This window comes from Pelodiscus sinensis, chromosome 1, assembly GCF_049634645.1.
Source record: "Pelodiscus sinensis isolate JC-2024 chromosome 1, ASM4963464v1, whole genome shotgun sequence".
Classification (NCBI taxonomy): domain Eukaryota; kingdom Metazoa; phylum Chordata; order Testudines; family Trionychidae; genus Pelodiscus; species Pelodiscus sinensis.
This window is the reverse complement of record NC_134711.1, coordinates 296,414,598-296,441,430: the sequence shown is the minus strand read 5'-3', so window position 1 is coordinate 296,441,430 and position 26,833 is coordinate 296,414,598. Positions and strand designations below refer to the sequence as shown.

The window sequence follows — 26,833 nt, the reverse complement described above, 5'->3', positions numbered from 1 at the left end:
TTTTTCCACACTGCAGTATTTTCATTTTTTAATTGAATTTTCTGTACTTAAAGGGTAAACTCATTGAGGTTTATAGCTCACTACTATAAGTTTCTGCAGTAAAATCATTGTCTTTTAATACAGGAAACATACATCATTAGAAACAATGAGTCCAGTGGCACCTTAAAGACTAACAGATTTATTTGGGCATAAGCTTTTGTGGAGTGATGCATGGAGAAATTACAGAGTCAGGGATATATAAAAACAGGATGGATGTGGCTCGCTTGCAGCAGCTGATTCACACCTCTCCATTTGCTGCTGGGAGTGAGTCACATCCACTCTGACTGAATGACCTCTTTAACTCTAGTCCTACACTTGATAACTCCCTTCCTCCTTTTGTTATACCTGTGTGTGTGTGTGTGTGTGTGTGTGTGTGTGTGTGTGTGGATCTATCAATCTATCTATCTATCTCTCTCTCTCTATATATATATCTATATGTAATATCCCTGCTTCTGTAATTTATACATCAATGCATCTGACAAAATGGGTTTTACTCACAAAAGCTTATGCCCAAATAAAGCTGTTAGGGTATGTCTACACTAGCCGTCTCCAAAAGCTCATGAATGGATTTCCTGGTCCCTGTGTCAGAAAGTTTGGGAACCCCTGATGTATGGCAAGTCTCAGAGGGGTGACTGTGCTAGTCTGTATCTGCAGAAACAATGAGGTATTCCATGGCACCTTAGAGACAGAGGATATGTCTACACTAGCCCCCTAGTTCGAAGTAGGGAGACTAATATAGGCATTGGAAGTTCCAAATGAAGCCCGGGATTTAAATATCCCGGGCTTTATTTGCATCTTCCCGTCCGCGCACCATTTTTAAATCCCCTTAGTCCGAACTAACTGATCGGGGCTACACTCAGCAGTTAAACACTAATTTGAACTAAGGACTTAGTTCGAGTTAACGTTTGACTGCCGCATGTAGCCGTGGGCAGTTAGTTCGGACTAAGGGGATTTAGAAATGGTGCCTGGACAGGAAGAAGCAAATAAAGCTTGGGATATTTAAATCCCGGGCTTCATTTGCAACTTCAACTGCCTACATTAGCCTCCCTACTTCGAACTAGGGGGCTAGTGTAGACATATCCTCTGACTCTAAGGTGCCATGGGATACCTCATTGTTTCTGCAGATACAGACTAACACAGTCACCCCTCTGAGACTTGCCATACATCAGGGGTTCCCAAACTTTCTGACACAGGGACCAGGAAATCCACTCATGAGCTTTTGGAGGACTGGTAACATTCATTTGCATATTTGCATATTCATTAAGCAAATGATGAATATTCAAATAAGTTGTTTCTGGTCCTCCCAAAGCCCCCAGTGCTAGCTTTAGCAAAGCTTTTGATACAGTCACCCACAATATTCTTGCCAGCAAGTTAAGGGAATATAGATTGGATAAATGGACTGTAAGATAGAAAGCTGGCTAGACCAGGGTTTCCCAAAATTTTTACTTTAGTTGGAACCAGGTTTTTTTTCAGTATTTTTTTGCAGCCCAAAAGTATAAAACACACAAAAAAAATTAAAAATGAATAAATTTTCAGTGTTTCACTCAGCCGCATTGTCCTACCAGCCTGGGCCAGGACTTGGGGGACCCAACACTGCATGAGCACTCCAGGAGGTGGGAGCAGGATATCTGGCTAGGAGGGTGGGTGCAAGGGGGGGTAGAGTTGCTAGGTGTCCAGTTTTGTACCAGACAATCCGGTATTTGAGGGTTCTGTCCAGGAAACAAATTGAGAAAATACCGGACATATAAAATAAATAAATAAATGGAGATTGCCTATCTCCTAGAACTGGAAGGGACCTTGAAAGGTCATTGAGTCCAGTCCCCTTCCTTCACAGCAGGACCAAGTACCATCCCTGACAAATTTTTGCCCCAAATTCCTAAATGGCCTCTGCAAGGATTGAACTCACAATCCTGGGTTTAGCAGGCCAATGCTCAAACCACTGAGCTATTCCCCCCCCATATAAAATGTCAGGTATTTCTAATTAGGTAAGTTTTATTATAATTAGGTGTATCAGTCCATAGCTGTGAACTGCCTGGCTGGTAGATGTGCTCATGCTGCATGAATGTGTCTACCAGCCAGGCAGTTTGCAGCTACTCAAGGGAGGCTATGGGCGGGGAGGGCAAAATGGAATCCCCAGGGCCAGACTCACTTGTGTGCCTGGGTCTGCATGTGCCTGGGTCAGTCCCACTTTCCGCCGGCTGATTCACTTCCCCTCCCCCGCTTCTCCTTCCGAACTCCCCTGGTCAGCTCTCCCGCCCCTCATATAGCCCTGCTTCTGCCGCCCGCACATCCCCAATCTCCAGCGGATAGCTCCGCTGCCCCTAACCCTGCTTTCACCGGCCGGCCACGCCCCACCCCGCCCCACCCCACCGCACCGATCTCCGCTGGACAGCCCCACTGCCCCCAACCCTGTTTCCCAGTGGCCAGTTCCCCTCCCCCCAACACACACACACACAGTCCAGCCGACCCCGCCCTCCTCCCAGCAGCCACGCTGAGGCCCGGTATTTTTTTACCACGACCCATAGTTTGGGAAACGCTGCTATACATCATTAGTTGGTATGATAGATGAAGAGGACTTGCATTTGGATGCCTGAGGTTCTTTCATAATCCCTTTTAAAAAAGAGACTAAAATGCTTACTATTTTGTATTGATGAATTAGCTCTGCTAATTTAGTGAGGCAGTCATTTCCTAAGATGGATATGAGTTAGTTTTTTGCTAACTTAAATACTGCATTTAAATATTTTTGTTGTCCGTGTTAATCAAATCACAGTCGTGATTATCAGAAGACACTGATTTTTACAGCATTGATTAGTAAATAGACATGATGTGATATCATTTAACAGCTGGTATTTGCCTTCAACTCTCGTGCTTTGTTTTCAACAGCATTACAGCAAAGCTGGAAAGAGCTTTAGAAAAGGTGGCTCCACTCCTGCGTGAAATTTTTGTAGACTTTGCCCCTTTTTTGTCCCGTACGCTGTTGGGTAGTCACGGACAAGAACTACTGATTGAAGGTACAAATCTATTATTAAATTACTAGTATTTTGATTATTACTTTGTATGACTCTTTCTTTTTCAGAGGAGATTATATAACTATTTAATGATCGCATTAAGACATTTAGGTAGATATGGTTTCATTTCCTGTCACTTATTTTGTTTTTGAGAAATGCCATGGATTCATGAAAATTTACTATTCTTGTTCCCAGTTTCTTAATTTGTACTGTCAGTGACACCCCAAGTCAGTACACAAGCTGTTCATCCTGGCTTCCAAGCAAACACAACATAATTAACTTTAATTTCTTTAAGATACTCAGAGTACTGTATCACTCAGTCTGATTTTTAAAAGACTAGAAAATTGAAAGAGCGGATTAATATAAACCGTGAGAAAAAAGAAAGAGGACTGTGTACTAAAATAGATAGTGTATGTAGTTAGAAATGGAAGATTTCATGGTAAGTAACCTTCCTTATATGTGGATTTGCATAAGCAAATTACAAAATACATAAAATAAGGTGATAATAGGGATTGGAGTGGGAAGGCTTAAAGAGAAATTATTGAATGGGATATTCTTGGAACCTTTTAAAGGTTTTTAGTTTGTTTACATGTTGGCCTGGCTTCTGAGTGGTCATAAAGTTTTGGAAAGACAAATTAATAGACTAGGAGCAGCAAGTTATATGGGCCTATGGTGCCTACACTTCAGCAGTATTCCAGGGTGAGCCTCTCCTGTGACACCGTCTTCCATTCCTGAGCATCCCTGTTGTACTCTGCCAGCTGCTGCCGCAGGATCCTAGGACGTAGGGCCCACAGGCTGATCCTGAACCTGCCCTTCCACCTCAGATAGATGGAGCTTTCCCTTTTCCAGTGGGACCCTCTACAAGCACAGGGAGCTACCTGTAGTCTTGGCTCTTGCCTCATGCTGGGCAAGAGGCAGCCTCTTTAACTAACCCCAAAGAGGCCACAGTGAGGGGCAGCAGATGGGAAGGAGATGTACATGTAATGGCAGCCTCCCCCCGGCACCCATCACTGGGGAGGCAAGGTGGGTTAGGGTTAGGGTCATCCTTTATCCCAGTCTACACCAAAGCCTATACCCCCAGCCAGAGCCCTCACCCCCTGCACTGCAACCCTCTGCCTCAGCTCTGAGTCCTCTCCTGCATCATGAACTCCTCATGCATGTCTTCACCCTAGAGTTCTTACCACCACCACCCAACACTTTGCCCAAGCCCTTCCTAAGCCCCAAATCCCTCCTCATCAGCCCTCACCTCAAATTCCTCACATTTTTATGTTAGTGTGTGTATGTTTATATATAAGGCAGGTAAGTGAGAGTTTGACCAACCACCAAAAATTACACACATCTGTCACCCTTGAAATACACTGCCACTATTTTTATTTATAATAAGCAAATAGCTACTGTTACTGTGAACAAATATATACTTGCAAATCAGCATAGTTTATACACATAAAGATCTACATAAGGACTATTGTGAAAAGCATATATTTTTGTTCAAATTTGCCAGCTAAAACTCCTTCTCTCATGCACACACGTCACCCAAATGCTATATGCAATTCTCCCACTGCCCAGAGCCACTATCCCACATCCCATACCCTTCTTCTATCCTTAATGCTCAGTATATTTGAGTCTGATGATTCTGACTATTGGGCAATTGGCTTTGTTGTCTGTCTATACCAAAAGGAAACACTTGCTATGGTTTAATCAGGCTGCAGCTTTCTTACTATGTGCTTGGGACTACCCAGCAAGTGTACAGTGCATTCAGTAACTACTTAGGGGGCTTCCACAACCCTCCCCTTTTTCAGCTTTGTCACCCAGTCCTTATGGGACTATCCACTCCCCTTCATAAGGTTAAGGTGAACTATAAGAAAGGGGAATTGGCTCCTTGCCATACAATTCTTAGAAGCCCTAAACACACACTTCCATTCTGTTTTTATAATCAATACCTCCTTTTAAAATTGTTTAGGAAGCCATTTATTTGTCATTGTACACCTCTTTATGGAGTGACTTCACTAGACATCTACCCCACACTTACATAGTAAGTTGCAACATATAACTCCCCTCATGCCACACATTAACAAAGACCTCCATGAACCTGTTGTGGGGAAAATGTGGGGTGGGGCAAAGAAACACCCCATTTAGGCCAATCTGGTTGGTGAGAGAGATTCTTTCCAAGCCCCCTAAAAAAGGGCAGCTAGCACAATGCCCATAGCAGGTCCTAACCAAACCTGGTATTTTGCCATCTAAAAGGAATGGAGGGTGGGTGCTGCCTCATCTGTTCTGTGAAAGATTGCATCTCCACCCATGCTTGTCCCTTTTCAGCCCTTCCAGCCCCAGGGGATGAGTCAGCATCACCATTCTGACCCATTCCCCCTTTTTCAGAAGATCTGATCTTTCCCCCCTCCCTGACACCCCTTAAACAGTGTTGCTTTTCTCTTGGCCAATTGGACAATCTTCTCCCTATTGAAAGGTGCTGTGTAGAGCCAGTTTCCTAGTTGCTCTATTATATAAGGGAAGCCTTTTGAATACAATAATTCCCCACATTGGTTCACATATTTTCTATCAGGCAGGGATTTTCCCAGAATTTGCAAGTGATTCTAAGCTCTTTCACAGAGTTCCTGTCTTAAGACACTTTATTTCAGTGAAATTACTGGTGGCACATCTTTGCAACTTTGGTTACAATGTTATTTAAATTTACCTCTTAAAAATGCAAAACCAAAACACACATTTCATAGCACAGCATTCTACTTCTGTTTGACAGATATTATTTAGTTTCACTCTTTCTTTACTAAGTGCAAACCTGTTTGGCTTCATTTCATTTAGGTTCTTAAGACAAATTCCTTCAGGTATTACCACTGGTTTAACTGTTTTGGTGCTAGCAATAGTGGGATCGCCAACATGAACTTGAGCCACTTCTGATAAATTACAGAGATTAAATGTCAGAAGCCACAGAGTTCTGACAGTAGTTGCACTCCCAGTACTGTAACTGAATCAGTGTCAGCACTTACAGAAATTTTCTCTACAGTACTTTACAATAGATACAAAGTGCAACCCCAAAAGGTAGCATTTATCTTGTCATTACATGTATTTTGTTGCAGTAAAGACCAAATATTTTAATGTCATCTCAAGGTGATAGATCTTGCTATACTAAGACAAGGTTCTCATTTTAGCTGTTACAACTATATATCACTGTCATTAAAGAGATCAACAAAGCTCTGGCAAAGAGAATATTTGTTGCTTTGTGTTTCGTCTATTGGCTGTTTGCCTATAAAGAAATAAAGCAAAAATAAAGCAAAACTCTAACTTCAGTACCGGGCAAATTAGTCGAAACAATAGTAAAGAATAAAATTGTGAAGCATGTAGAAGAACATAAGTTGTTGGACAAAAGTCAACTTGGTTTCTGTAAAGGGAAATCCTGTCTTACTAATCTATTAGAGTTCTTTGAAGGGGTTAACAAGCATGCGGATAAGGGGGATCCAGTAGATATAGTATACTTAGATTTTCAGAAAGCCTTTGACAAGGTCCCTCACCAAAGGCTCTTGTGTAAGTTACATGGCCATGGGATAAGAGGAAAGGTCCTTTCTTGGATTGAGAACTGGTTAAAAGACAGTAAACAAAGGGTAGGAATAAATGGTAAATTTTCAGATTGGAGAGGGGTAACTAGTGGTGTCCCCCAAGGGTTAGTTCTGGGACCAATCCTTTTCAACTTATTCATAAATGATCTGGAGAAAGGGGTAAGCAGTGAGGGTATGTCTACACTACCCCGCTAGTGCGAACTAGCGGGGTAATGTAGGCATACCGAACGTGCAAATGAAGCCCGGGATTTGAATTTCCCGGGCTTCATTTGCATAAGCCGGCCGGCGCCATTTTTAAATGCCGGCTTGTTCGAACCCCGTGCCGCGCGGCTACACGCGGCACGGGCTAGATAGTTCGGACTAGCAAGCTATTCCGAACTGTCTAGCCCGTGCCGCGTGTAGCCGCGCGGCACGGGGTTCGAACATTTGCACGTTCGGTATGCCTACATTACCCCGCTAGTTCGCACTAGCGCGGTAGTGTAGACATACCCTGAGGTAGTAAAGTTTGCAGATGATACAAAACTGTTTAGGATAGTCAAGACAAAAGCAGACTGTGAGGGACTCCAAGATGATCTCACCAAACTCAGTGATTGGGCAGCAAAATGGCAAATGAAATTTAATGTGTATAAGTGTAAAGTAATGCACATTGGGAAAAATAACCCCAACTATACATACAGTATGATGGGGGCTAATTTGGCTACGACAAATCAGGAAAGAGATCTTGGAGTTATCGTGGACAGTTCTCTGAAAACTTCCACGCAGTGTGCAGCAGCGGTCAAAAAGGCAAATAGGATGCTAGGAATTATTAGGAAAGGGATAGAAAATAAGACCCAGAATATCTTACTGCCCCTGTATAAAACTATGGTACGCCCACATCTTGAATACTGTGTACAGATGTGGTCTCCTCACCTCAAAAAAGATATTTTGGCCTTGGAAAGGGTTCAGAAAAGGGCAACTAAAATGAATTAGGGGTTTGGAACCATATGAGGAGAGGTTAAAGCGACTGGGACTTTTCAGTTTAGAAAAAAGGAGACAGAGGGGATATGATAGAGGTCTATAAAATCATGAGTGGTGTGGAGAGGGCCGATAAAGATAATTTATTTATTAGTTCCCTAAATAGAAGAACTAGAGGTCACCAAATGAAATTAATGGGTAGCAGGTTTAAAACGAATAAAAGAAAGTTCTTCTTCACACAGTGTGTAGTCAACCTGTGGAACTCCTTGCCAGAGGAGGCTGTGAAGGCTAGGACTATAATAGAGTTTAAAGAGAATCTGGATAATTTCATGGAGGTTAGGTCCATAAAAGGCTATTAGCCAGGGGATAAAATGGTGTCCTTGGCCTCTGTTTGTCAGAGGCTGGAGAGAGATGGCAGGAGACAAATCGCTTGATCATTGTCTTCGGTCCACCCTCTCTGGGGTACCTGGTGCTGGCCACTGTCGGTAGACAGGATACTGGGCTAGAAGGACCTTTGGTCTGACCCAGTACGGCTGTTCTTATGTTATGTTCTTATGTTTTTATAGTCTGATACAACAGCTAATATCTTCTGGAGCTTTTGTGTGTTTATAACACAAGATCAGAGTTTTTAATAAATAGATAATTGAACCCAGCAAAATGTTACTATAAGTTTTTATCAATTGTAAATTAGACCAAATTTTGAAACTTCACTTGTTGGTGTCTTACCTGAACAGGAGTATATTGATCTCATTTAAAAAAAAATATTTCATTTTTTACCTACTGCACCATTTGATTTACTTACAATTTCTGTAGTTCTCTTAAGGCTGGTTTCTTCTAATTTTCAGAACTTTCATCAAAATATATAATTATATTCAGCAGAAAGAAATTGCTATTTAGACTACTTCTAAAAAGTATATGGAACACAATGTTTTGGGTTTGGGGGGGGTGGGGTTTCATCCAAGAGTGCATGTTACCCATATGCACTAATGGAATGGCAGAAGAAATTCTTGGATAATCATTCTTTTCAGTCAAGGGAAAATAATTAATTTTATCTTGTAACATACTGTTGCATATCTCATCTATATCATATTCACATCTATACATCATTTATTTACCTTTTGAAAAGATGAGTTGTTAGCTGGGCAGTCCAAAATTTTCAAAATTGGACATTAAGAGTTAAGTACCTAAATGATATTTTAACACCTACATAAGAAACCTCATTTTCAGATATCCTTAGAACACATAGCTCATGTTGAAATAAGGCTAGTTACTTAGGTCCCCAATTTGTAGGGACCAATATTTGAATATGTTTCACTCAGTGCAACAGATATTTCTTGTCTACTTAGTAATTTTTTTTGTTTATCAAGGAGTACTATTTCATTCTTATGATATGAAGATAATAAAAACAATGGCATTTGACAAGCAAGCAATTTTAGGCTCACTCAGTCGTATTTGTAAAGGAAAAAGAAACTAAATGTATTAATTTGTCTGTCTTGATGCATATACAGTGCTTATCTTGATACCTACACACTGGTCAAAAGGAGTAATTGTATAAATGGAAAAAAATCTATTCAGAATAATTTCTCAGCATTTCTTTTAAAAATATTGTGATCCTCTTGACCCTACAAGGGCAACTCCACTGACACTACTGAATCGAGTTTACTAATGGAATGCACCCTAGGATGAGTGCACAGAATTCTTGTGTAGTGCCTTGATAATTTAGCTCAGTCTTTTATTGGCAAATGGCAATTGGCTTTTCTGTTCTCATTGTGAGAATTTGATATGTTTTGTATGTTTAAAGATTTTAATTACAAGAAGATTATAAAGTAGTAAATAAAGTTAATTTCATCTAGTTTGGAGTTGCTGCCTCTTTCAAATTGAACAACATAAGTTTGTTTATTGTATGTTGTAAAGTATATTTCCTTTTAATTACTCAGGTTTGAAGCAGAAATATTTCATTTCTCTTCTAGCCATCTTTCAAAACCTGCATGATTGGTTGGTTGGTTTTGGTTTTTGCATTGTTCTAAAGTGTCTACCATAGCTACAAACAGCTTAATTCTGTGAGGTGCTGAACACCAACAATTATTGTTGATAGCAATAGACTATATCTGATGAATCTAGGTTCCTTTATATGTTTACATTTATCTATAAATGCACAGTTGTTAAAAACCATGTACTAAATTACATGATGAGAGGTGCATTTTTAGCCACTTACCTACTTATTAATATATGCCTACTGAGACAGCATCTAGAACTAAGTATCAGAGGGGTAGCCGTGTTAGTCTGAAACTGCAAAAGTGGCGCGGAGTCCTGTGGCACCTTACAGATTAACCAAAATGTTGGAGCATAAGCTTTCGTGGGCAAAGACCCACTTCGTCAGATACATGTGACGAAGGGGGTCTTTGCCCACGAAAGCTTATGCTCCAACATTTCGGTTAGTATGTAAGGTGCCACAGGACTCCTCGCCATTTAGCACTAAGTTATCTTTGAGTAACTTCAAAAAGCCACTACTTTCAAACTTAACAACTTTCCCTTTATACTCCCCCTTCACAAAGAATTATGTGTTACCTACTCAAATATCAGAATTTCATTATTAGTGTCATAGTTGCCAGTATTTAGTACTGTACATAAGATCATGCCAATTTTAAGGACTGAAATCAAGTAGCCCATCATTTAAATTATTAGAACCCTATTCATTGATACATGGTACACATTTTATCCCCAATAGATCATGAGATATGAGACCATATTTCACAATCTTAGAAAGGCAATCTTAAGTAATAGAACTTCCTAAAATCTTAGTTATAATAGTTCTTTCCCTCCAAGACCTGCATAAGTCTTTCAATTTTAAAACTATTACTTTGTGATATATTTTGCATGTGGTAAAATAAGTTTTATTGATGCACTTTTGAAAAGACCTGCATAATTCATTGCTGCATTAACCGAAAGTAAAGCCATGAATCTCAAACTCTGGATGATAAAACCTGTTTACTACAAGACTTTGTCATTTATGTCTTAAGCTTATAGATCCATAGATTATAAAACCAGAAGGGACCTTTGATGAACTAGTCTGACCACCTGTTTAAATAAGACCATAAGATTTCCCTCAGCTAATAACTTGAAGGACAGTTCTAGTCCATGCTTTGACGATAAGTATAATGAGGTTTACATTTTGAGAAATGATGGGGGGGAACTGGCTGCTGTAGTAAGGACTGAACCAGAGATGACCAGAGCTCTCACATGTTCATACATGTTCTAGTAAGACCTCTGGTGTCACAAGGACTTTGTGTAGTTGCCGACTTATGATGCAGGAGTTGTTTGATATACTGATTTGCTGCTTCCTTTATAAAACGGTACTTTTTTCCATTTTGTGTCTTTTTCCAATAAACTGTTTTCTCCTAATGTCTTGTACTTCTTATTGTTTGTATCTTGAGGAGGTTCACTGACTTCTCAAAACATTATGTACGTTAAAACTATTCTTGGATGGAGATAAGTATTCACATTTCCATGCAAGTTGGAGTTACTATGTTAGTAGTGCTGCTAATTGATTGTCAAATTAAATTTTCTTTAAAGAATTGACACCACACACCAGATCAGTGCAACACAACTTACAAATTCAGAGCCTAACAGACATGGTGGCTGTCATCTTGTATATCAGGAGTTACAACGTTTAAAACCAACAGCTTATAGTTAACACAGAACCATAGAGACAGCCTGGGTAGATAACAGAAGTCTAGGATTAGGAGCTTTCATTGTGAAGCACTGTTTAACAGTGGGATAGACACTTAGTGTGATATTTTACATTTCCAGATGTTTTCCAGATGCAGCTCATGTAAAGTACATTACAATAGTCTAGCCTGGAGATGACAATGGTATAAATAACTATAACATGGTCTGTATTGAAAACAAAAGTATACACACATGAATATCTTGCCCTTATCAATACTGTCTGCATGGTTTGTCCCATTTCCAGGTCTAAAATCTGAATGACTTGCCACTTTTGTGGTTCTATATACATTGTCATAGCCTGTTAAGAGAAATTGCTAACCATCTGGGAATTCCTTGGTACACTTTGATGAAAAACTACTAGTCCTGTGTACTCAAAATTTCTCTCCTGATTTGACTCAGAGACTTTTTTCATTGCTGTTTTTTTTGTTTTCACTCCTGTGGTCTGGAGCGCAGATGCTATCAAGCTTATTGTCCTCTTTAGCACCCAGCTTCTCTCTGCCGCATGCTATGCGCTCGCTCTCTCCCCCACCCCTTTCTTCCACATCTAGACTCCTTAATTTTATTCACATGACCAGGAACTAGTTCTTTAAGCTAAATAAATTATTTTGCTAATTGTTTGGCACTTTCCAGCAGGCCAGGCAGTCACCAGTGTGATTAAAAATCAAAACTAATATGCAACAGAAAAAAACCTATCCCCTGTACAAGTAACACTGCCCTTTTGGATTCACATCCTTTTTCCTTCCAGATCCTGCCTATGTACTCAGTGTGGGTCTCCAAAATGACATCTCAGTGTCATGTCATCTTTTTGTTGTCTTCACAAACCTTGCAGTGATCTGTATCCACAAAGTTCAAAACCCAAGTTTAGGGATCATCTTTAAGTTCTAAATTTTTCTTGGTGGATATGCTTATGATGTTAAAAAAAACACTTTGAGAAAGGGATGGAGAAAACACTTTTTCAGAATTCACAATGAAGCTTTCACCCTAAAATATTGAAGAGATGGAGATTATGCCTTCTGCTATTTTCTGTAGTGTGAAAAGCAACCAGAGCCCAATTCTGGCTCATTTGGTTCATAGATCCTTAGAACAGTATTATTAAATTCACAAAATATATTGGCCTGGACAACTTGCCACTTTTAAGGTACCTAGCAGCTGGTCAAGAAGAATTGTATGTTTCACCATTGATATACACAACCAGTTATTTACTCAGTTCACTACTTACTGTTTTCATTTGTCTTCTGACTCTACTATAAGCACTTGCAACAAACTATCTGCAAAACAACATTACTGTCTCTGAAAGACTTTAACGAGCTTCATATGTCTTAAAATTGGAACAAGAATTTGAGGTATAGATAATTGACTTTCTTCTGAACTTCTGAAGAGTGTTCGGTGTCACTAACCAATGCATTGAACAACTGAATATTATTAGAACATTTGATGAGGGTGGCTTTACTCATGTGGAATGTTTGGCACATTACTTTCATGTGGCATTTCATGAGTTTTTGTAATAAAAGATGGAATTTGCAGGAATTGGTTATAACCACATGAAAATCAGCAGGTGTTTATTACACAAGACAAAAAAGTCCCTTAAAAAGCTCCAGACGGAAACTTGATTCTAAGAATCACTACAGAGTAGAATCCTACTGTGCATTTTTACTATCCCTTCCCAAACAGAAAAAAGTTGCTGATGAATTAGCTTAAACTGTTGTGTACAGCTTGGTGAAATTTCATATATCAGTTATGCAGTATTCTTTCCATAATTAGACTGCCATATGAGATGTTACTGAAATAGCCTCTCTGTATACAGTCATGCCACTTTAAAAGGCTTCTAAAACATGAAACGTTTTTACAAAAGGACAGTTTGACAAGTCAGATATATATGAAGAGGTACCGCATTGCAAATTTGCCATTCGTCTATGTATTTGGTTCATGTCCAGCAGAACCAAGATTCAAGACTAAACAGCTTCCACTCTGTTTGGCAGAAAACACTGTTTGACAGAAGGCTTACAGATCTTTGGAGATGCTGAAAACTGTCCTAACAGAAACCTCTGCTTACTTTAGACAGGAAGAACTAAAATCTTCACTGAGCATCTGTCACAGGACAGTTCCAGAAGTATGCTCTGTGCCTTTAAGGATACTGTTAACCTGATGAGCCGTTTAAGTAGGCTGTAGTAACTGAGAGGCAGGGGAAAAGGCTGTTCTGATCATTCAGGTTTAACTACTGAATTGCTGAGATTCCATCCCAGAAATGTGTGATCCAAACACGTGTTTAACATGTCAGGAAATATAACAGATCAGAGTTCCAGTTAGCTACTGGAAAATACATATAATCTGGCACTTTTTTTGAAAAGTGAACCTATAGTAATTTCACATATAAGTGTACTTCTAGTGAAGAAAGTCCATCATACATGATTTGGATTGTTACAAAAATGTTTTCACTGTGTTAGGGTTAATTATTTATATATGTTTTTTGTCATTAGCCTGTGTGGTCCAAGTCTAACTTTAGGAGGATGGGGATTGTCGATTGGTACTTTGTCTAATCGCTGTTACACTAATTAACAATACAAGACATGTTTATGATTCAAAATGTCGAAACTAAAAGTACAGAAGAAGCTATCCTAGATCTGTACCTTACCAACAGAAAACAATTGATTGAAAATCAGAGAATAATGTGTGAGCTTCAAACCAATTACTTTCATACAGCACAATAAGGAATGAATTAGTAGAAGAGAGTATTAAAAGGGAAGCTGATTTGAGCAAAGTAAATTTTGACAAATTAAGAAATGTCATGAGTAAGAGTTGTTAGGAAGAAGTATTAAAACCCATCTTTTCATAAAGGTGATAAAATGACTCAGAAATGGCTGAATGCTGAAATTTGTTTTTGAAAAGTCATTAGTAAAAATGGAAATTATTAGGAAACAAGGAAAACTTCATACACATAACTTTTGATAGAAATCAACCACTTGGAAAATTGGAACATATAGGACTTTGGACCTGAGAATATTTTGCATTTCTCAAGTTCTGTTTGCCCTGTGCAGTCTTGGACAGTGCATCTCAGATAGGTTTTTCACTCACCAGTTCTCAAGCCATTGAGGAAAACCTGGATATGCTAGATCTGTGTCCAAAACTATAGTAGAATACGCCCTTGAGGACTTCATAGAAATGTTGGACTGGAAGGGACCTCAGGAAGGAACAGAAATGCTGATGTATAGAGCTTTCCAGTTAGTGAAGTGCTGGATAACTCAGTTTTTACTGTACTTTACCCTTGTCTTTATTTAATTTCATTTCATTCTTCAGTTTGTCAGGGTCATTTTGAATTCTAATCCTGTCCTCCAAAGTCTGTGTAGTTCCTCACAGATTGACATAATCCACTAATTTTATAAGCATACTTTCTACTCCTTTATCCATTAATGAAAATATTGAATGGTACCAGACCCAATAGAGATCCCTGTGGAATCTGACTAGATAGCATTGTTGTCAGACTGAAATGGTATAACTTTTTTTATACTTTCATTCGACCAGTTGTGCACCCACTTTATATTATTTTAATCTAGACTATATTTTCCTGGTTTGTTTACAAGACTGTCATATGGGACTGTGTCAAAAGTGTATCTTAAAATCAAGGTATATCACATCTACTGCTTCCCCCCTCTGTCTGTTAGGGCGGTAACTCTATCAAAGAAGGAAATACTTGTACTCCTTTGGTCTTGGTACATTTAGTGTCCATGGATTTAGAACCTAAGAAAGGCCATTCTAAATCGGACCAATGATCCCACTAGCAAACTGATATCTTTAGTCCCCAATCCATTTCTCTTGCACCTAGCTAACCTTCTGCTTTTATGCAGAATTAATTTTTTTTTCTGCCAATTTGTCTCATCCTGGAAAAAACCTGCAGAGACATATTGGATGTTGCTCCTAGAAAAGAATAAGCACTACTGTAACATAACCTGTAGGTGGAATCATCACATCAGACAAGTGGAACTGCTGCATGATCCCACTAGACTACATAGATTTTTTATTTAAAGAGGAGCATCTTTTTTCCTTATATTATTTTCTCCTTCTCTGTCCAGATCCAAAGAAAAATGAGGCACTGTGCCAAAATTTTATTCAGCATCTAAAGGATGTTCATGCTGTGATTGCTGTTCCCTGCAGGCAGAGGTTCTCTAGTTCTTCTTACCCTGCTTAATTCATCATCCAGTACCCAGCAGGGGACTCTGCTTGATTTTGGACTTGAAATGGTTAGACTGGTATTTGCCCCACTCCTCACCCCCATGAGGTTTAAAATAGAATCAGTCCCCAACAAGCAATTTCTCCCAGAGAACTATCTAGCCTTGAACAGTGGAGGTGGTGTTGATATCGAATTTATTTTGCTGTGTTTATGTCCAAAATGCAATAAATATATAAACAAAATTCATTGTTGAAAACTGATTCAAAGTTTTAGTGATGAGGTCAAAAATTGAAAAACAACAGTAGGGCCTTCAGAGATGGTAGAAAGAAACATTGAATGATAATTCATAATCTTTGACTGCCTCCCATTCTCTAGGCTAGTCTATATAGGAAAGCCTTACTGGTACAACTACCCAGAGGGATACACTTACGGTGCGTCTACACAGCAGGGCTTAACTTGAAATAAGCTACTCAAATTCAGAGTCAATTGTGTAGCTTATTTCAAAATTGGGAGCATCTACACAGCATTTTTTTTAAATAGAGCTCTCTTCCTCTGACTTCCCTTACTCGTCCTACAATGAGGGTTACAGGAGTGGGAATAAGAAATCTTCCAGCTTGACAGTATTTTGACATTATTTTTAAATAACTGCCTGCTGTGTAGACGTGGACTGAGTTATTTCAAAATAATGCTAGTTATTTTGAAATAAAGTTGCTGTGTAGACATACCCTTATTTACGAATGAGTGTTGTTTTTAATAATCTTGAACCCCTTCTACAGAGACAAGACATAAGCAAACAAAAGAAAATCCAACCAAAAATAAAAGGACACTATTTTACAAGAATAAGTGTCTATATGCAGAGTTATACTGGTATAATTATATTTGTCTGTACATTTCAACTTCTATTGCTATAACTTCCATGTATAGATTCTGTCAGGCCCTCCTAATCATTTGGCTTAAAACTACTTCACCGTGAAAGAACATAAGAATGGTCATACGGGGTCAGACCAACAGTCCATCTAGCTCAGTATCCTATCTGCTAAAAGTGGCCAAAACCACATGCCACAGAGGGAGGGAACACAACATGTAATCCTCATGTGATCCCTCTCCTGTCACCCATTTCCAGACAAAAGCCACACCTTAATACTATGTCCATTTTAGTGTCATCCATATCATTGTAGTGTCAGCCATGTCTGATTTAGAGATCTTGTATTCCTGTTGGGAGTTAAGTGTTTACCCCTGGAATCATTTCTTCCAGAGACTCAGTCATTTGTGGAAAAAAACAAAAACAATAGGACTTCTTTGACCTGGTTAATGTTGTCTCCTAAATCTCACACTTTCTTGTCCAATCTTATAATTGTTCTGGAAGTGCACATAAGTAAGTCTTCCACTTAGTGGGGAGAGCTATGAAACTTAAAGGAGTGTGTGAATTTTAGGTGATGTTACCCAGCAGAAGATCTACTTCCTTGTGTTGTGGAAATGGAACCATTCCTTAGGTTCACGTCCAGATTCATATACATCTATTAAAGCTTGCTATTCAAGAAAACCACCTAATAGCCTCCATAGTGGTCAGACTTTCTTTTCATTCAGGCTAAGCTGAAATTGAATGGTTGCTGCACCTTATTATTATGAACCCCTTGGTCCAGATGGAAGCTCCGTATGTAACCTATTTGTTAGTCACTGTCTGTCTCCCTGAGCTTGAATAAAGATATTAACTGATTAGTGCACTACAAAGGCAATTTCCCATGCCTTTGACATTTTGCATTTTACATCAATAGCTATAAATGGGACAAATGTAGCAAACTTAATTAGCCTTATTAACACACATCCTATAATTGACGGGTACACACACACACATATAATGATTTCTGTTATTTCCACTTCAGTTCATCTGATGAAGTGGCTTTTGCTCACAAAACCTCTTAATGCTATATATTTTGGTTACACTCTAAGGTGCAACAGGACATATCATTGTTTTTAATTCCAAAAGAATTGCAGTTGGTACCTAGATGTGATACACTGTAGCCCACCATAGAACCTTTTCATCCCTTGGTCCAGGGGCCTTCTTTACCTGACTCCCTTTTATCTCCAGTTTCCCATTAGTCAAGGTTGTCTGAAAAGATGAAGGCAGATGGGCCATATGCTGTGGTAATTATTCCAGTTTGCCCACGAAGAGCCTGGTTTGTCAACATTCCAGCCATTCATGTACAAAAGTGACTCCTTGCCCAGATTCTCAGTCGCCTGATAGACTTTTCACCACTACACTCCAGATCCTATTTCTGATGACTTTATGTGCAAGGAGTTAAGCACCTTGGGGGAAGGCGTTCCACTGCACTTATTACATAATTTGGAAAAAAAAGGTTTTTTTTCTCCTAAGAGACTGGTCTGTGTGTGCCTTGGAAAAAGTTCTAGACCTTTGGCAGGAAGGTTTTGGTATTTACCTGACTATAAGTGTTTCAAAAGGTTGGGAGTATGCCCTCTGTGCCTCTGATGTAGGGTAGTTGATTTTCCATTGGCTTATCAAGATGATGGATAGGTTCTTAAGGGCTCTAATATAAGAGACAGATTTCTGTCTTGGCACTTTGTCTTAGTTTATAGTTTAAATTGAAACTTAAATATCTTATAGAAGTCTCCCTTTGGCTCTGACCAATATATTGATTTTTTGTTTGTTTTAGCTATTGCTTAGTTAGTAACATGCTATGGTTGTTCTCACTTAACAATCTATAATATCTTCTATAAAGTAAGATGACTTAAATTATGTTCCTTCCTTTGTGCATTAAGTGTCTCTTCCCCCCCACCACTTCAGATGACAGGGTAATTCACTGTCTGGACTCCTGGGAGGACAGTAAAGTTTTGCATTACCAAGAATCAAGAATTTTGTGTATATTAACAGCTGTTGGACATTTTAGGGCCATTTCACAATAGTCAGAGCCAAAGCTATCCTGTACAAATAGATTAAAAATATATTAAAGAAATCCATGTTAGTATTTCTGTACTTTGAGTCCTGGAGACATAGCTCCACAGAAAAACTACACATTCCCAGGTTCACCAGTGTATGGATTTGCTCAAATCTTTCATTTAATTAATATGTCATTAAAGAGAATTAACATTATTATTTTATAGCACCCCAAAATTATTAGGCACCTCACAGTACAGATACATTTACTGTGTTGCCTGGCTAAAAGAGCTTACAAAATACTTTCATGCAAGGCAGAGAAGAGGGGTGTAAAAAAATAAGGTGATGAAATTAGAAAAGAACCATAGGGTTTGGGTTTATTTGTCAGTAAGGAGTTCAAAAGGTTTATGAACAGAATAGTTGATACTTGAAGAAATAGTTATGCAAGATGTATACAAAAAGTATTGAAACTAGTATCATTTGCAGTGTAGTGACTGGATTAAGATATGTGGGAGAAAATATTAACATGTGTATTTTACAAGGAAGTTGAGGTACAATCAACCAATGGGTAGCAAGAAGACTATAAAGATGGAAGTTGCAGTAATCAAGATTGGTCATACAAGCTTTTGCTATCCAGACAAGAGTTGGATTTTATAAATGGTGTGGAAAAAGAAGCCTCAACATTTGGACCAAGCCTAGATTCAAGAAACCACATTCATGGAAAATTGTGACTTACTGATCAGGAAAGATGTAGTTAAATCCTGAATTAGAGAGGTTTGGAAGGATAACTCAAAGTTTGTTTAAAGGGTGTTTTTAAAAAGTAGTAATACATAGTTAACTTCATAATCTGTCAATCATGATTTCAAGTAGCTTGCTGTATCCTATTTACACTTAATAATTGTATGCATCTTTTGAGCTAAATTCTATTTTTTCCATTTTAATTTTGTGGGTAATATGTTAGCTTAGTTGTTTCAAATTGTACCAGTTTTAAACTTGGTAAACAAGTTGTCTAAGTACAATGCATGCCAATGTTTGGGCCTAAATGTTAGGAAGCTATTAAGCCTGTTTTGTTTTAGAAATTAAAACAGAAGCCCACTGACAGATTTGGATAGATTTTTATACAATAAAAATGAACTCCAACAAAGGTATACACTCTTGTGCTTTGTACTTTAGGTGTTAATAGCATTTATATTTTTAAATTAACTACTAAGCATATACAGTACATTGTGTAGGTTTTTTTCCTATTTATTTTTTCATTGGTTGGTGTGAGTCATTTGATGAAAATTCTTTTATGCTAATTGTGGTGTTTGTGGCCTACAAGATTGTCAGAGGAACGTGAAGACATGACGACCAGTGTTTCCTCTAAGCTGCGCGGCAGCACAGCTTCACAGGTGATTAATCATCCTTGCCCAGTCAGTGAGCCTATGACTGGGTGGGGTTGATTAATCACCCATGAACCTGTCCTGATGCGCAGCTTAGAGGAAACAATGATGACCTCTTAAAAATTTTGTTTTCCCTTTCTTCAGGGTAACCATTGCAGGTCCAACCTTACTCCCTGGGTGCCCTGAGACAGGGTGAGTGGGAGAAGGCTGGTTCCAGGATTCCAGCCTTCTGGTGCCATGTTACTGTTACCCAGACTATGCCATCATCCTGCTGCCAGACAGCTCTCATGACAACCCAAGCATTGTGAGAATTCACTCCCTTTTTGTCTTCCCTCTTTATCTCATGCTCACCTCTCCTCTCCTGCACTGATCGTGGTCTCATGCATACATCCTGGCCCCACAGCGGAGGCCTTGAACCTGTCATGCGTGTGCATGCATGCACGCACACACAAATACAGACACCAAGGCTGCAGAGCCAGTATGTGTTAGTTGTCATTCTGGGCTAGCTAGGATTTAAATGGGGCACATAAGCCTGTTCCCCACACATGCTGCATGCTTGGGAATTTTCCCTTCCTCGTCTCATGGACTCAGGACTCTCTACCATCTAGCTCTCCTCTTTGTCCTAGGCCGAGTGGGGCATGCATGTGATGAATCTCTGAAGGAGGTTCAGCAAAAAACATTTTGGGAACCTCTGATCTATGGTGATGTTTTTGTAATGGGAAATCACAAATAAAAAAAAATAGAGGCTAAAAAGAATTATAGTCCGTCCATGGAGACAACTGTAGGATGGCAAATGGTGTTATTGCCAGTTTATGGAGAGCTGATAAAAATGGCAGGACTGTTACTATCATTGAAATAAAGGAAACTGAAACAAAAGAAATAAATATTTCAAAATAATTTGATTGGGTTTGTTTACAAGACTGTCATATGAGACTGGGTCAAAAGTCTATCTTAAAATCAAGATATATCACATCTACTGCTTCCCCCCTCTGTCTGCTAGGGCAGTAACTCTATCAAAGAAGGAAATATTTGTACTCCTTTGGTCTTGGTACATTTAATGTCCATGGATTTAGAATGTAAGAAAGTTATTGATGTGTGATCACGTACATTGGAAAATGTAATCCCAACTACACACATAAAATGATGGGGACTAAATTAGCTGTTATCATTCAAGAGAGAACTTGGAGTAATTTTGGATAGTTTTCAGCAAACATCCACTCAATGTGCAGCCACAGTGAAAAAAGCAAAAAGAATATTGGAAATCATCAAGGAAAGAGGTAGATAATGAGACAGAGACTATCTTATTGACTCTACATAAATCCATGATACATCCACTGCTTGAATGCTGTGCATAGATGTGGTTGCCATCATCTTAAAAAAATTATCGGAATTGGAAAAAATTCAGAAAAGGGCAAAAATGATTAGGGATATGGAGTAGCTGTCATATGAGAGGGGGTTAATAAAAGTTGAACTTCTCATCTTGGAAAAGAGATAATGAAGGGGGATATGACAGAGATCTATAAAACCATGATTGGGGTGGAGAAAATAGACTTATTTATTCCTTTCCATAACAGAAGAACTAGGCGTCACCAAATTAAATTAATAGGTAGCAGATTTAAAACAAATAAATGACTGGGTGTTATGTGAAGAAATACTTCCATCTGTGGAACTCCTTGCCAGAGGATGTTGTGAAGGTTAAGACTTAATCAGGGTTCAAAAAGAACTGGAGAAATTCATGGAGAATTGATCTGTCAATGACTATTAGCAAAAATGCGCAGAGTGGTGTCACAGCCCTTGTTTGTCAGAAGCTGGGAATGGCTGGCAGGAGATGGATCACTTGATGATTACCTGTTCTATTCATTCCCTCTGAGGCATGTCGCATTGGATACTGTCAGAAGACAAGATACTGGGCTAGATGGATCTTTGGTCTGACACGGTATGGCCAATTTTTTTGTAGATTTAGACACATTAATTTAGTTAGTATGCTGTTAATAACTTAGGGCCAAATTCTGATGCTTTCACTTATATTGAATAGCAGCTTGCTCTAAAAGTGGTTCTATTCAATTCAGTTGATACCAAAGTTGGTTTCTTAAAACTTGCAATTTTAGGGTGCTATTTTCCCTTAAAAGTTGAGAGATTGTTTTTTGTACCATTGGCTGTTAGTGTCATATTAATAGAGTCTTTGTTGAACCATATCAGTTTACATCAGTTGATGATCAGCTCCTGTATAGAATCATAGAACACTAGAACTGGAAGGGACCTTTAGAGGTCATAAAGTCCAGTCCCCTGCCCTCATGGCAGAACCCAGTACTGTCTAAACCATCCCTGATAGATGCGTATCTAATCTGCTCTTAAATATCTGCAGAGATGGAGATTCCACAACCTCCCTAGGCAACTTATTCCAGTGTTAACCACCCTAACAGTTAGGAAGTTTTTCCTAAGGTCCAACTTAAACTGAAACAAGGGAGGTTTAAGCCAGTTGCTTCTTGTCCTATCCTCAGAGGCCAAGGAGAACAATTTTTCTCCCTTCTCCTTGTGATTCCCTTTTAGATACCTGAAAACCGCTATCATGTCCCCTTTCAGTCTTCTCCTTTCCAAACTAAACAAGCCCAGTTCTTTTGTTCTTCCTTCATAGGACATGTTCTTTAGACCTTTAATCATTCTTGTTGCTCTTCGCTGGACCTTCTTCAGTTTCTCCACATCTTTCGTGAAATGTGGTTCCTAGAACTGGGCACAGTATTCCAGTTGAGGTCTAATCAGCATAGAGTAGAGCGGAAGACTGACTTCTCATGTCTTGCTCACAACACTCCTGTTAATGCATCCTAGAATCATGTTGCTTTTTTTGCAGCAGCGTCACAATGTTGACTCATATTTAGCTTGTGGTCCACTATGTCCTCTAAATCCCTTTCTGCAGTACTCCTTCCTAGACAGTCTCTTCACATTCTGTATGTGTGAGACTGATTGTTCCTTCCTAACTGGAGTACTTTGCATTTGTCCTTATTAAAATTCATCCTATTTGCCTTGTTTATTGATAAGACGATCATGCAAGACCGTCTCAGATTCCTTAGTAAAGTCTAGGTATATCACATCCACTGCGTCTCTCTTATCCACCAGACTTGTAAGTCCATTGGAGAAGTCAAATTAATACAGTCTATTGCTGCAAAATATTTTTCAAAAGTGCCCAGAGTTAAGTATTTCTCTAGAAAAGAGAAACACGAATACAAGCACATTAAGAAAATCAGTAACTGATGCCTTACTGAAGAATTACCAGATGTGGGAATGACAAAATGGATGATGTTTGAAAAGCTTTTTTGTAATGTTATAAATTAAATTGTGGTGTGTTTCTAATGGATTAAGTGTTTTTCACCATTTTGATGTATGATATATGTGTATGTGTGTATGTATATGGCTTCCATGAACATTAATGGACAAAAATTTTAATGGAAGACTGGTTTTCTGAGAGTAATGTGGCACCAATTTCAGTAATATTTGCCTCATTATAGCTCATGAAATAATGTAAAAGCCTGTAGTTTTGAAGAATAAATTTTTAATATACTGTAATGTACTAAACCTCCTTCCTATATTCGATGTTTAATAGTGGGAGAGTGAGGTTGCCATTCTCTTACTATCCTATATATCAGAGATTCCCAAACTTTTTGGCATCACACCCCCTTTTTGAATTTTGAAAAACCCTCACGTCCCTCCCACACAAAAAATAGAAAAACTTGTTGAACAAAAAACTAAAAAAGGAACTGACCAGGGCAGCAAAACTTGATGGGGCAGGGAGGAGGCAGCTGGGTTGCTTTGGGCCCCCCCTGGAATTTCTTCATGCTCCCCCAGGCGGTATGCCCCCCCAGGAGACACACCCCCGAGTTTGGGAGCCCAAGCTATATATCTTACATTTCTACTTTATGTTCCTTTTAGTAACCAGAGTGGCTCAGGATATATAAGTGTTATTTCATTTAGAGTATTTATTAATCATCAAAGATCTTGCACAAATCCACATACAGTAAACTTCTGATAATCTGGCACTTTTAGGACCCAGGGGGTGCAGGATTATTAGATATGCTGGACTATTGGATGGGGGGGGCTGTGAGGGGTCTGGGGTGGGGGATGCCCCTCAGACCCCTCTTAGCCCCCCCTTCTGATAGTCTGGCTCTGCCCCTGGTGTCCCCGATTCAGCCGCTGCTGATCAGTTTCAGCAGCGGCTGAATCAGGGACACCTGGAGCAGAGCAGCTGGGGTGCTGCCGGGTTGGTCTTGTAGCCCCGAAGGGCAACGTTATGGGACCAACCCGGCAGCATCCCAGCGGCTCTGCCCCCGACTTCTCCAATTCAGCTGCTGGTCAGTTTCAGCAGCGGCTGAATCGGGGAAGCCGGGTGCAGAGCAGCTCCAATTGTCCAGCAGACGGAGCACGTCCGGGTTCCTGATGGTGCCGGACCATCAGGAGTGCTGGAGCATTGGATGCCGGACCAATGGAGTTTTACTGTACTTTTTTCCTGTCAGACTAGTATTAATATCTGTATCTTACATCTTAGCTCATATTGAACTGACAATTTGAGGCAATTTGTGTCGTTTACATGACCTATCAATGCTCACAATAGTACACATAAGAGTTCCAGAAATCCCCACAAACTTTGAGAGATGCATCCTCTATGATCTGTCCCATGTCTAAGAAACAAGGTGTGCGCTTTTCTATATATAGGATACCAGTTTCAAAGAATAACAGTTATCCATGTTGCACAGTACGTGGAACCAGGACCAGACAAGACTGAGATGTGAACACAACCGTTTTTATTAACTATAAAAACACTGGATCAAATTCTTATACACTTAAATGGCACTTCGCATTAGCAGCTTCTTATACCACACAAGGCATTTACCCTCATGGGGACAGCCTTTGGTGCTTACCCAGCCATCTCTCATGTTACCTAGTATAGGGATAGGTTTAATTTGCATGAGGCTCTCCATAGAAATTCTGCCAGCAAGAGGTGCTGAGGATCAGTGCTCAATCAGTAACACTGACTACTTGCCAGGCCATATTTTTTGATTGGTGCCCACTTCTTTGACTGCAGTGACCCCTACCCCTACCCCCGGTATATGTGAGGAGTGACCACTGGGGGGCTGGCAACTTGCTTGACCCCTGCAAAAGATCGTGGGGTGTGCAGCTCCATGCTCCTGGAAGGGACAGAGGCTCAGGTAGAAGAGGTGGGGTTGGAAGAAGTGGTGCCTGGAGCATGCTGCAGCCCTCTCCCCCTCCCAGCGCTGCCCAGAGCATACCATGTAGTAGTCTAAATTGCCAGACATTGGGGCAGTTGCCCCATTTGCACTCTCCTCATCTCCCAATAAGTGGGCCTGGTGGCCACTTTGTGCACTACTGGCATTTTCCCAGCAGTCTTTCCACCACAGCTGAATGTTTGATAGGATTTTCATCAGGTCCACTGATGTGGAGAAGCAAAGGGGGCAATGCTTTGGGGCCAGATGATTCTAAAGGGCCCGGAGATCCTAGCTGCCGCTGCATTCTCTGTCTGGCTTTGATGTGTGAGTGCTGGGCCATCTGGGCAGTGCTTGGGGGTTGGCTGCCCCTACTCTGCCCCTTCTACCCAACACCCCGCCCCTTACGGGAGCAAGGAGTCACCCTCCCACCCCCCCCACACACACAAATTGCCTAAGGGCTGAGCAATCCTGTTGGTTCCCCTGATTTACACTGTTGGTAAATCTAGCCCATTAGCATAACCTAATTATATGTGAACAATGCAATAGTGTTGATTCTGAATCCAGCTTTCAATGCAAAGAGTTATATCCTGCGCCGTCTTCCTTTTGTATCATATTCCCCAATACTCTTCCATCTTTTTCCTTGAGAAAACAGTCTCCCTTCCCTCTGCCCCCAATTCACAGAGCTACCAGTAACAAGTTAACAAGATTTCTATAAAGAAACTCTCTTCTGTGTTGAAAAGGGAATGGTTTCTCTATGCTGGCTACTGATTAAGTGCTGCTTAATTCATTGTTTGTCCATAGCTGGGCACAGGTGAGTGTCTCTTGCAGTGCTTCTCTGTGAGCTGACTTATGTTACCTCATCCTTCCAATAGCCTTTCACACTTTTTTCCTATCTAAAAGTTCAGCTGTCTCATTTCAAGTAATAACTAATGTTGTACATATAACACTCATTTCCAACATTTCCATCTCTGTTGCACTCATTCTTGATCCCTTTGTCTTCCATTATACATCCCTTATCACTTCAGTAATTGGCTCACCCTTTGTGTGTCTCTTTGGCTTAACCATAGCACTGACTCTGAGCCAGAGCATTAAATCCAAATTCTTTTGAATGTCAGGTGAGGCTGGGAAATGGTCAGATATAGAATTTACCCCACACATACAATTTTCTAGCACCACTTGAAATATTGTCAGAATCCCTCAAGGAAACAGCTGTAAGATTGTGACCCCAGATGGAGGAAATCTTACTAAAACAGCTAATTTTGAAACATTTTGACATACTTTGCTTAAAAAAAATCTCAATATATTTTTAATAGATTTGAGAAACTAATTCTGATCCAATGACCAATATAATCCCTCATTTTAAACCTAATCTGGATTTTATCATCATTTTGGTGAGCCAGCTCTAATAAACACTAATAAATTACACTTGAAAGGCTGAATACATTTGGACAGTGGTAATGATGCGTACTGTCAGGTACAGATATCCATATTTGGTTTCCATTCCATCCCTGGATATACAGACCAGGAGGGACTGTGGGACTTATGGTGGAGAAGGTGCACAACTCTTGTGGAAGAGGCAGTGTCTTGTGATACTCAATAACAATCTCTAATGGAATTTAGGTTTGTTACAGGGACAAAACCTCTATATAAGTGGGAAAGAAATTGAAAATAGCCAATGTTTAAGAAGTTGGAAGAGGAAAGGAAGAGATGTATCCCATTCAAGTTCTTTTTTAATATTTGAATTGTAAGCAGTGTTGTTTATTTCCAAACATGCTTAGTCTCATGTACTTTCCACATGATTATAAAATAATGCCAATACCAATAATATAGTTTTGTGTGTTCACGTGTACTTATAGTCTATTATAGAGATCCTTAAAT

At 39.6% G+C, this 26,833-nt stretch overlaps 1 protein-coding gene across 15 annotated transcripts in view; it reads left to right on the top strand.

Moving 5' to 3' along the window:
* NBEA (neurobeachin) overlaps positions 1-26,833 on the top strand; it is a 748,692-nt gene that overhangs the window by 306,038 nt on the left and 415,821 nt on the right. For all 15 annotated transcript variants that reach the window (XM_075919184.1, XM_075919178.1, XM_075919179.1 and 12 more), the window contains one exon: positions 2,923-3,050. In XM_075919184.1, the coding sequence (XP_075775299.1) occupies positions 2,923-3,050 (128 nt within the window). The remainder of the gene's footprint in view (positions 1-2,922; positions 3,051-26,833) is intronic.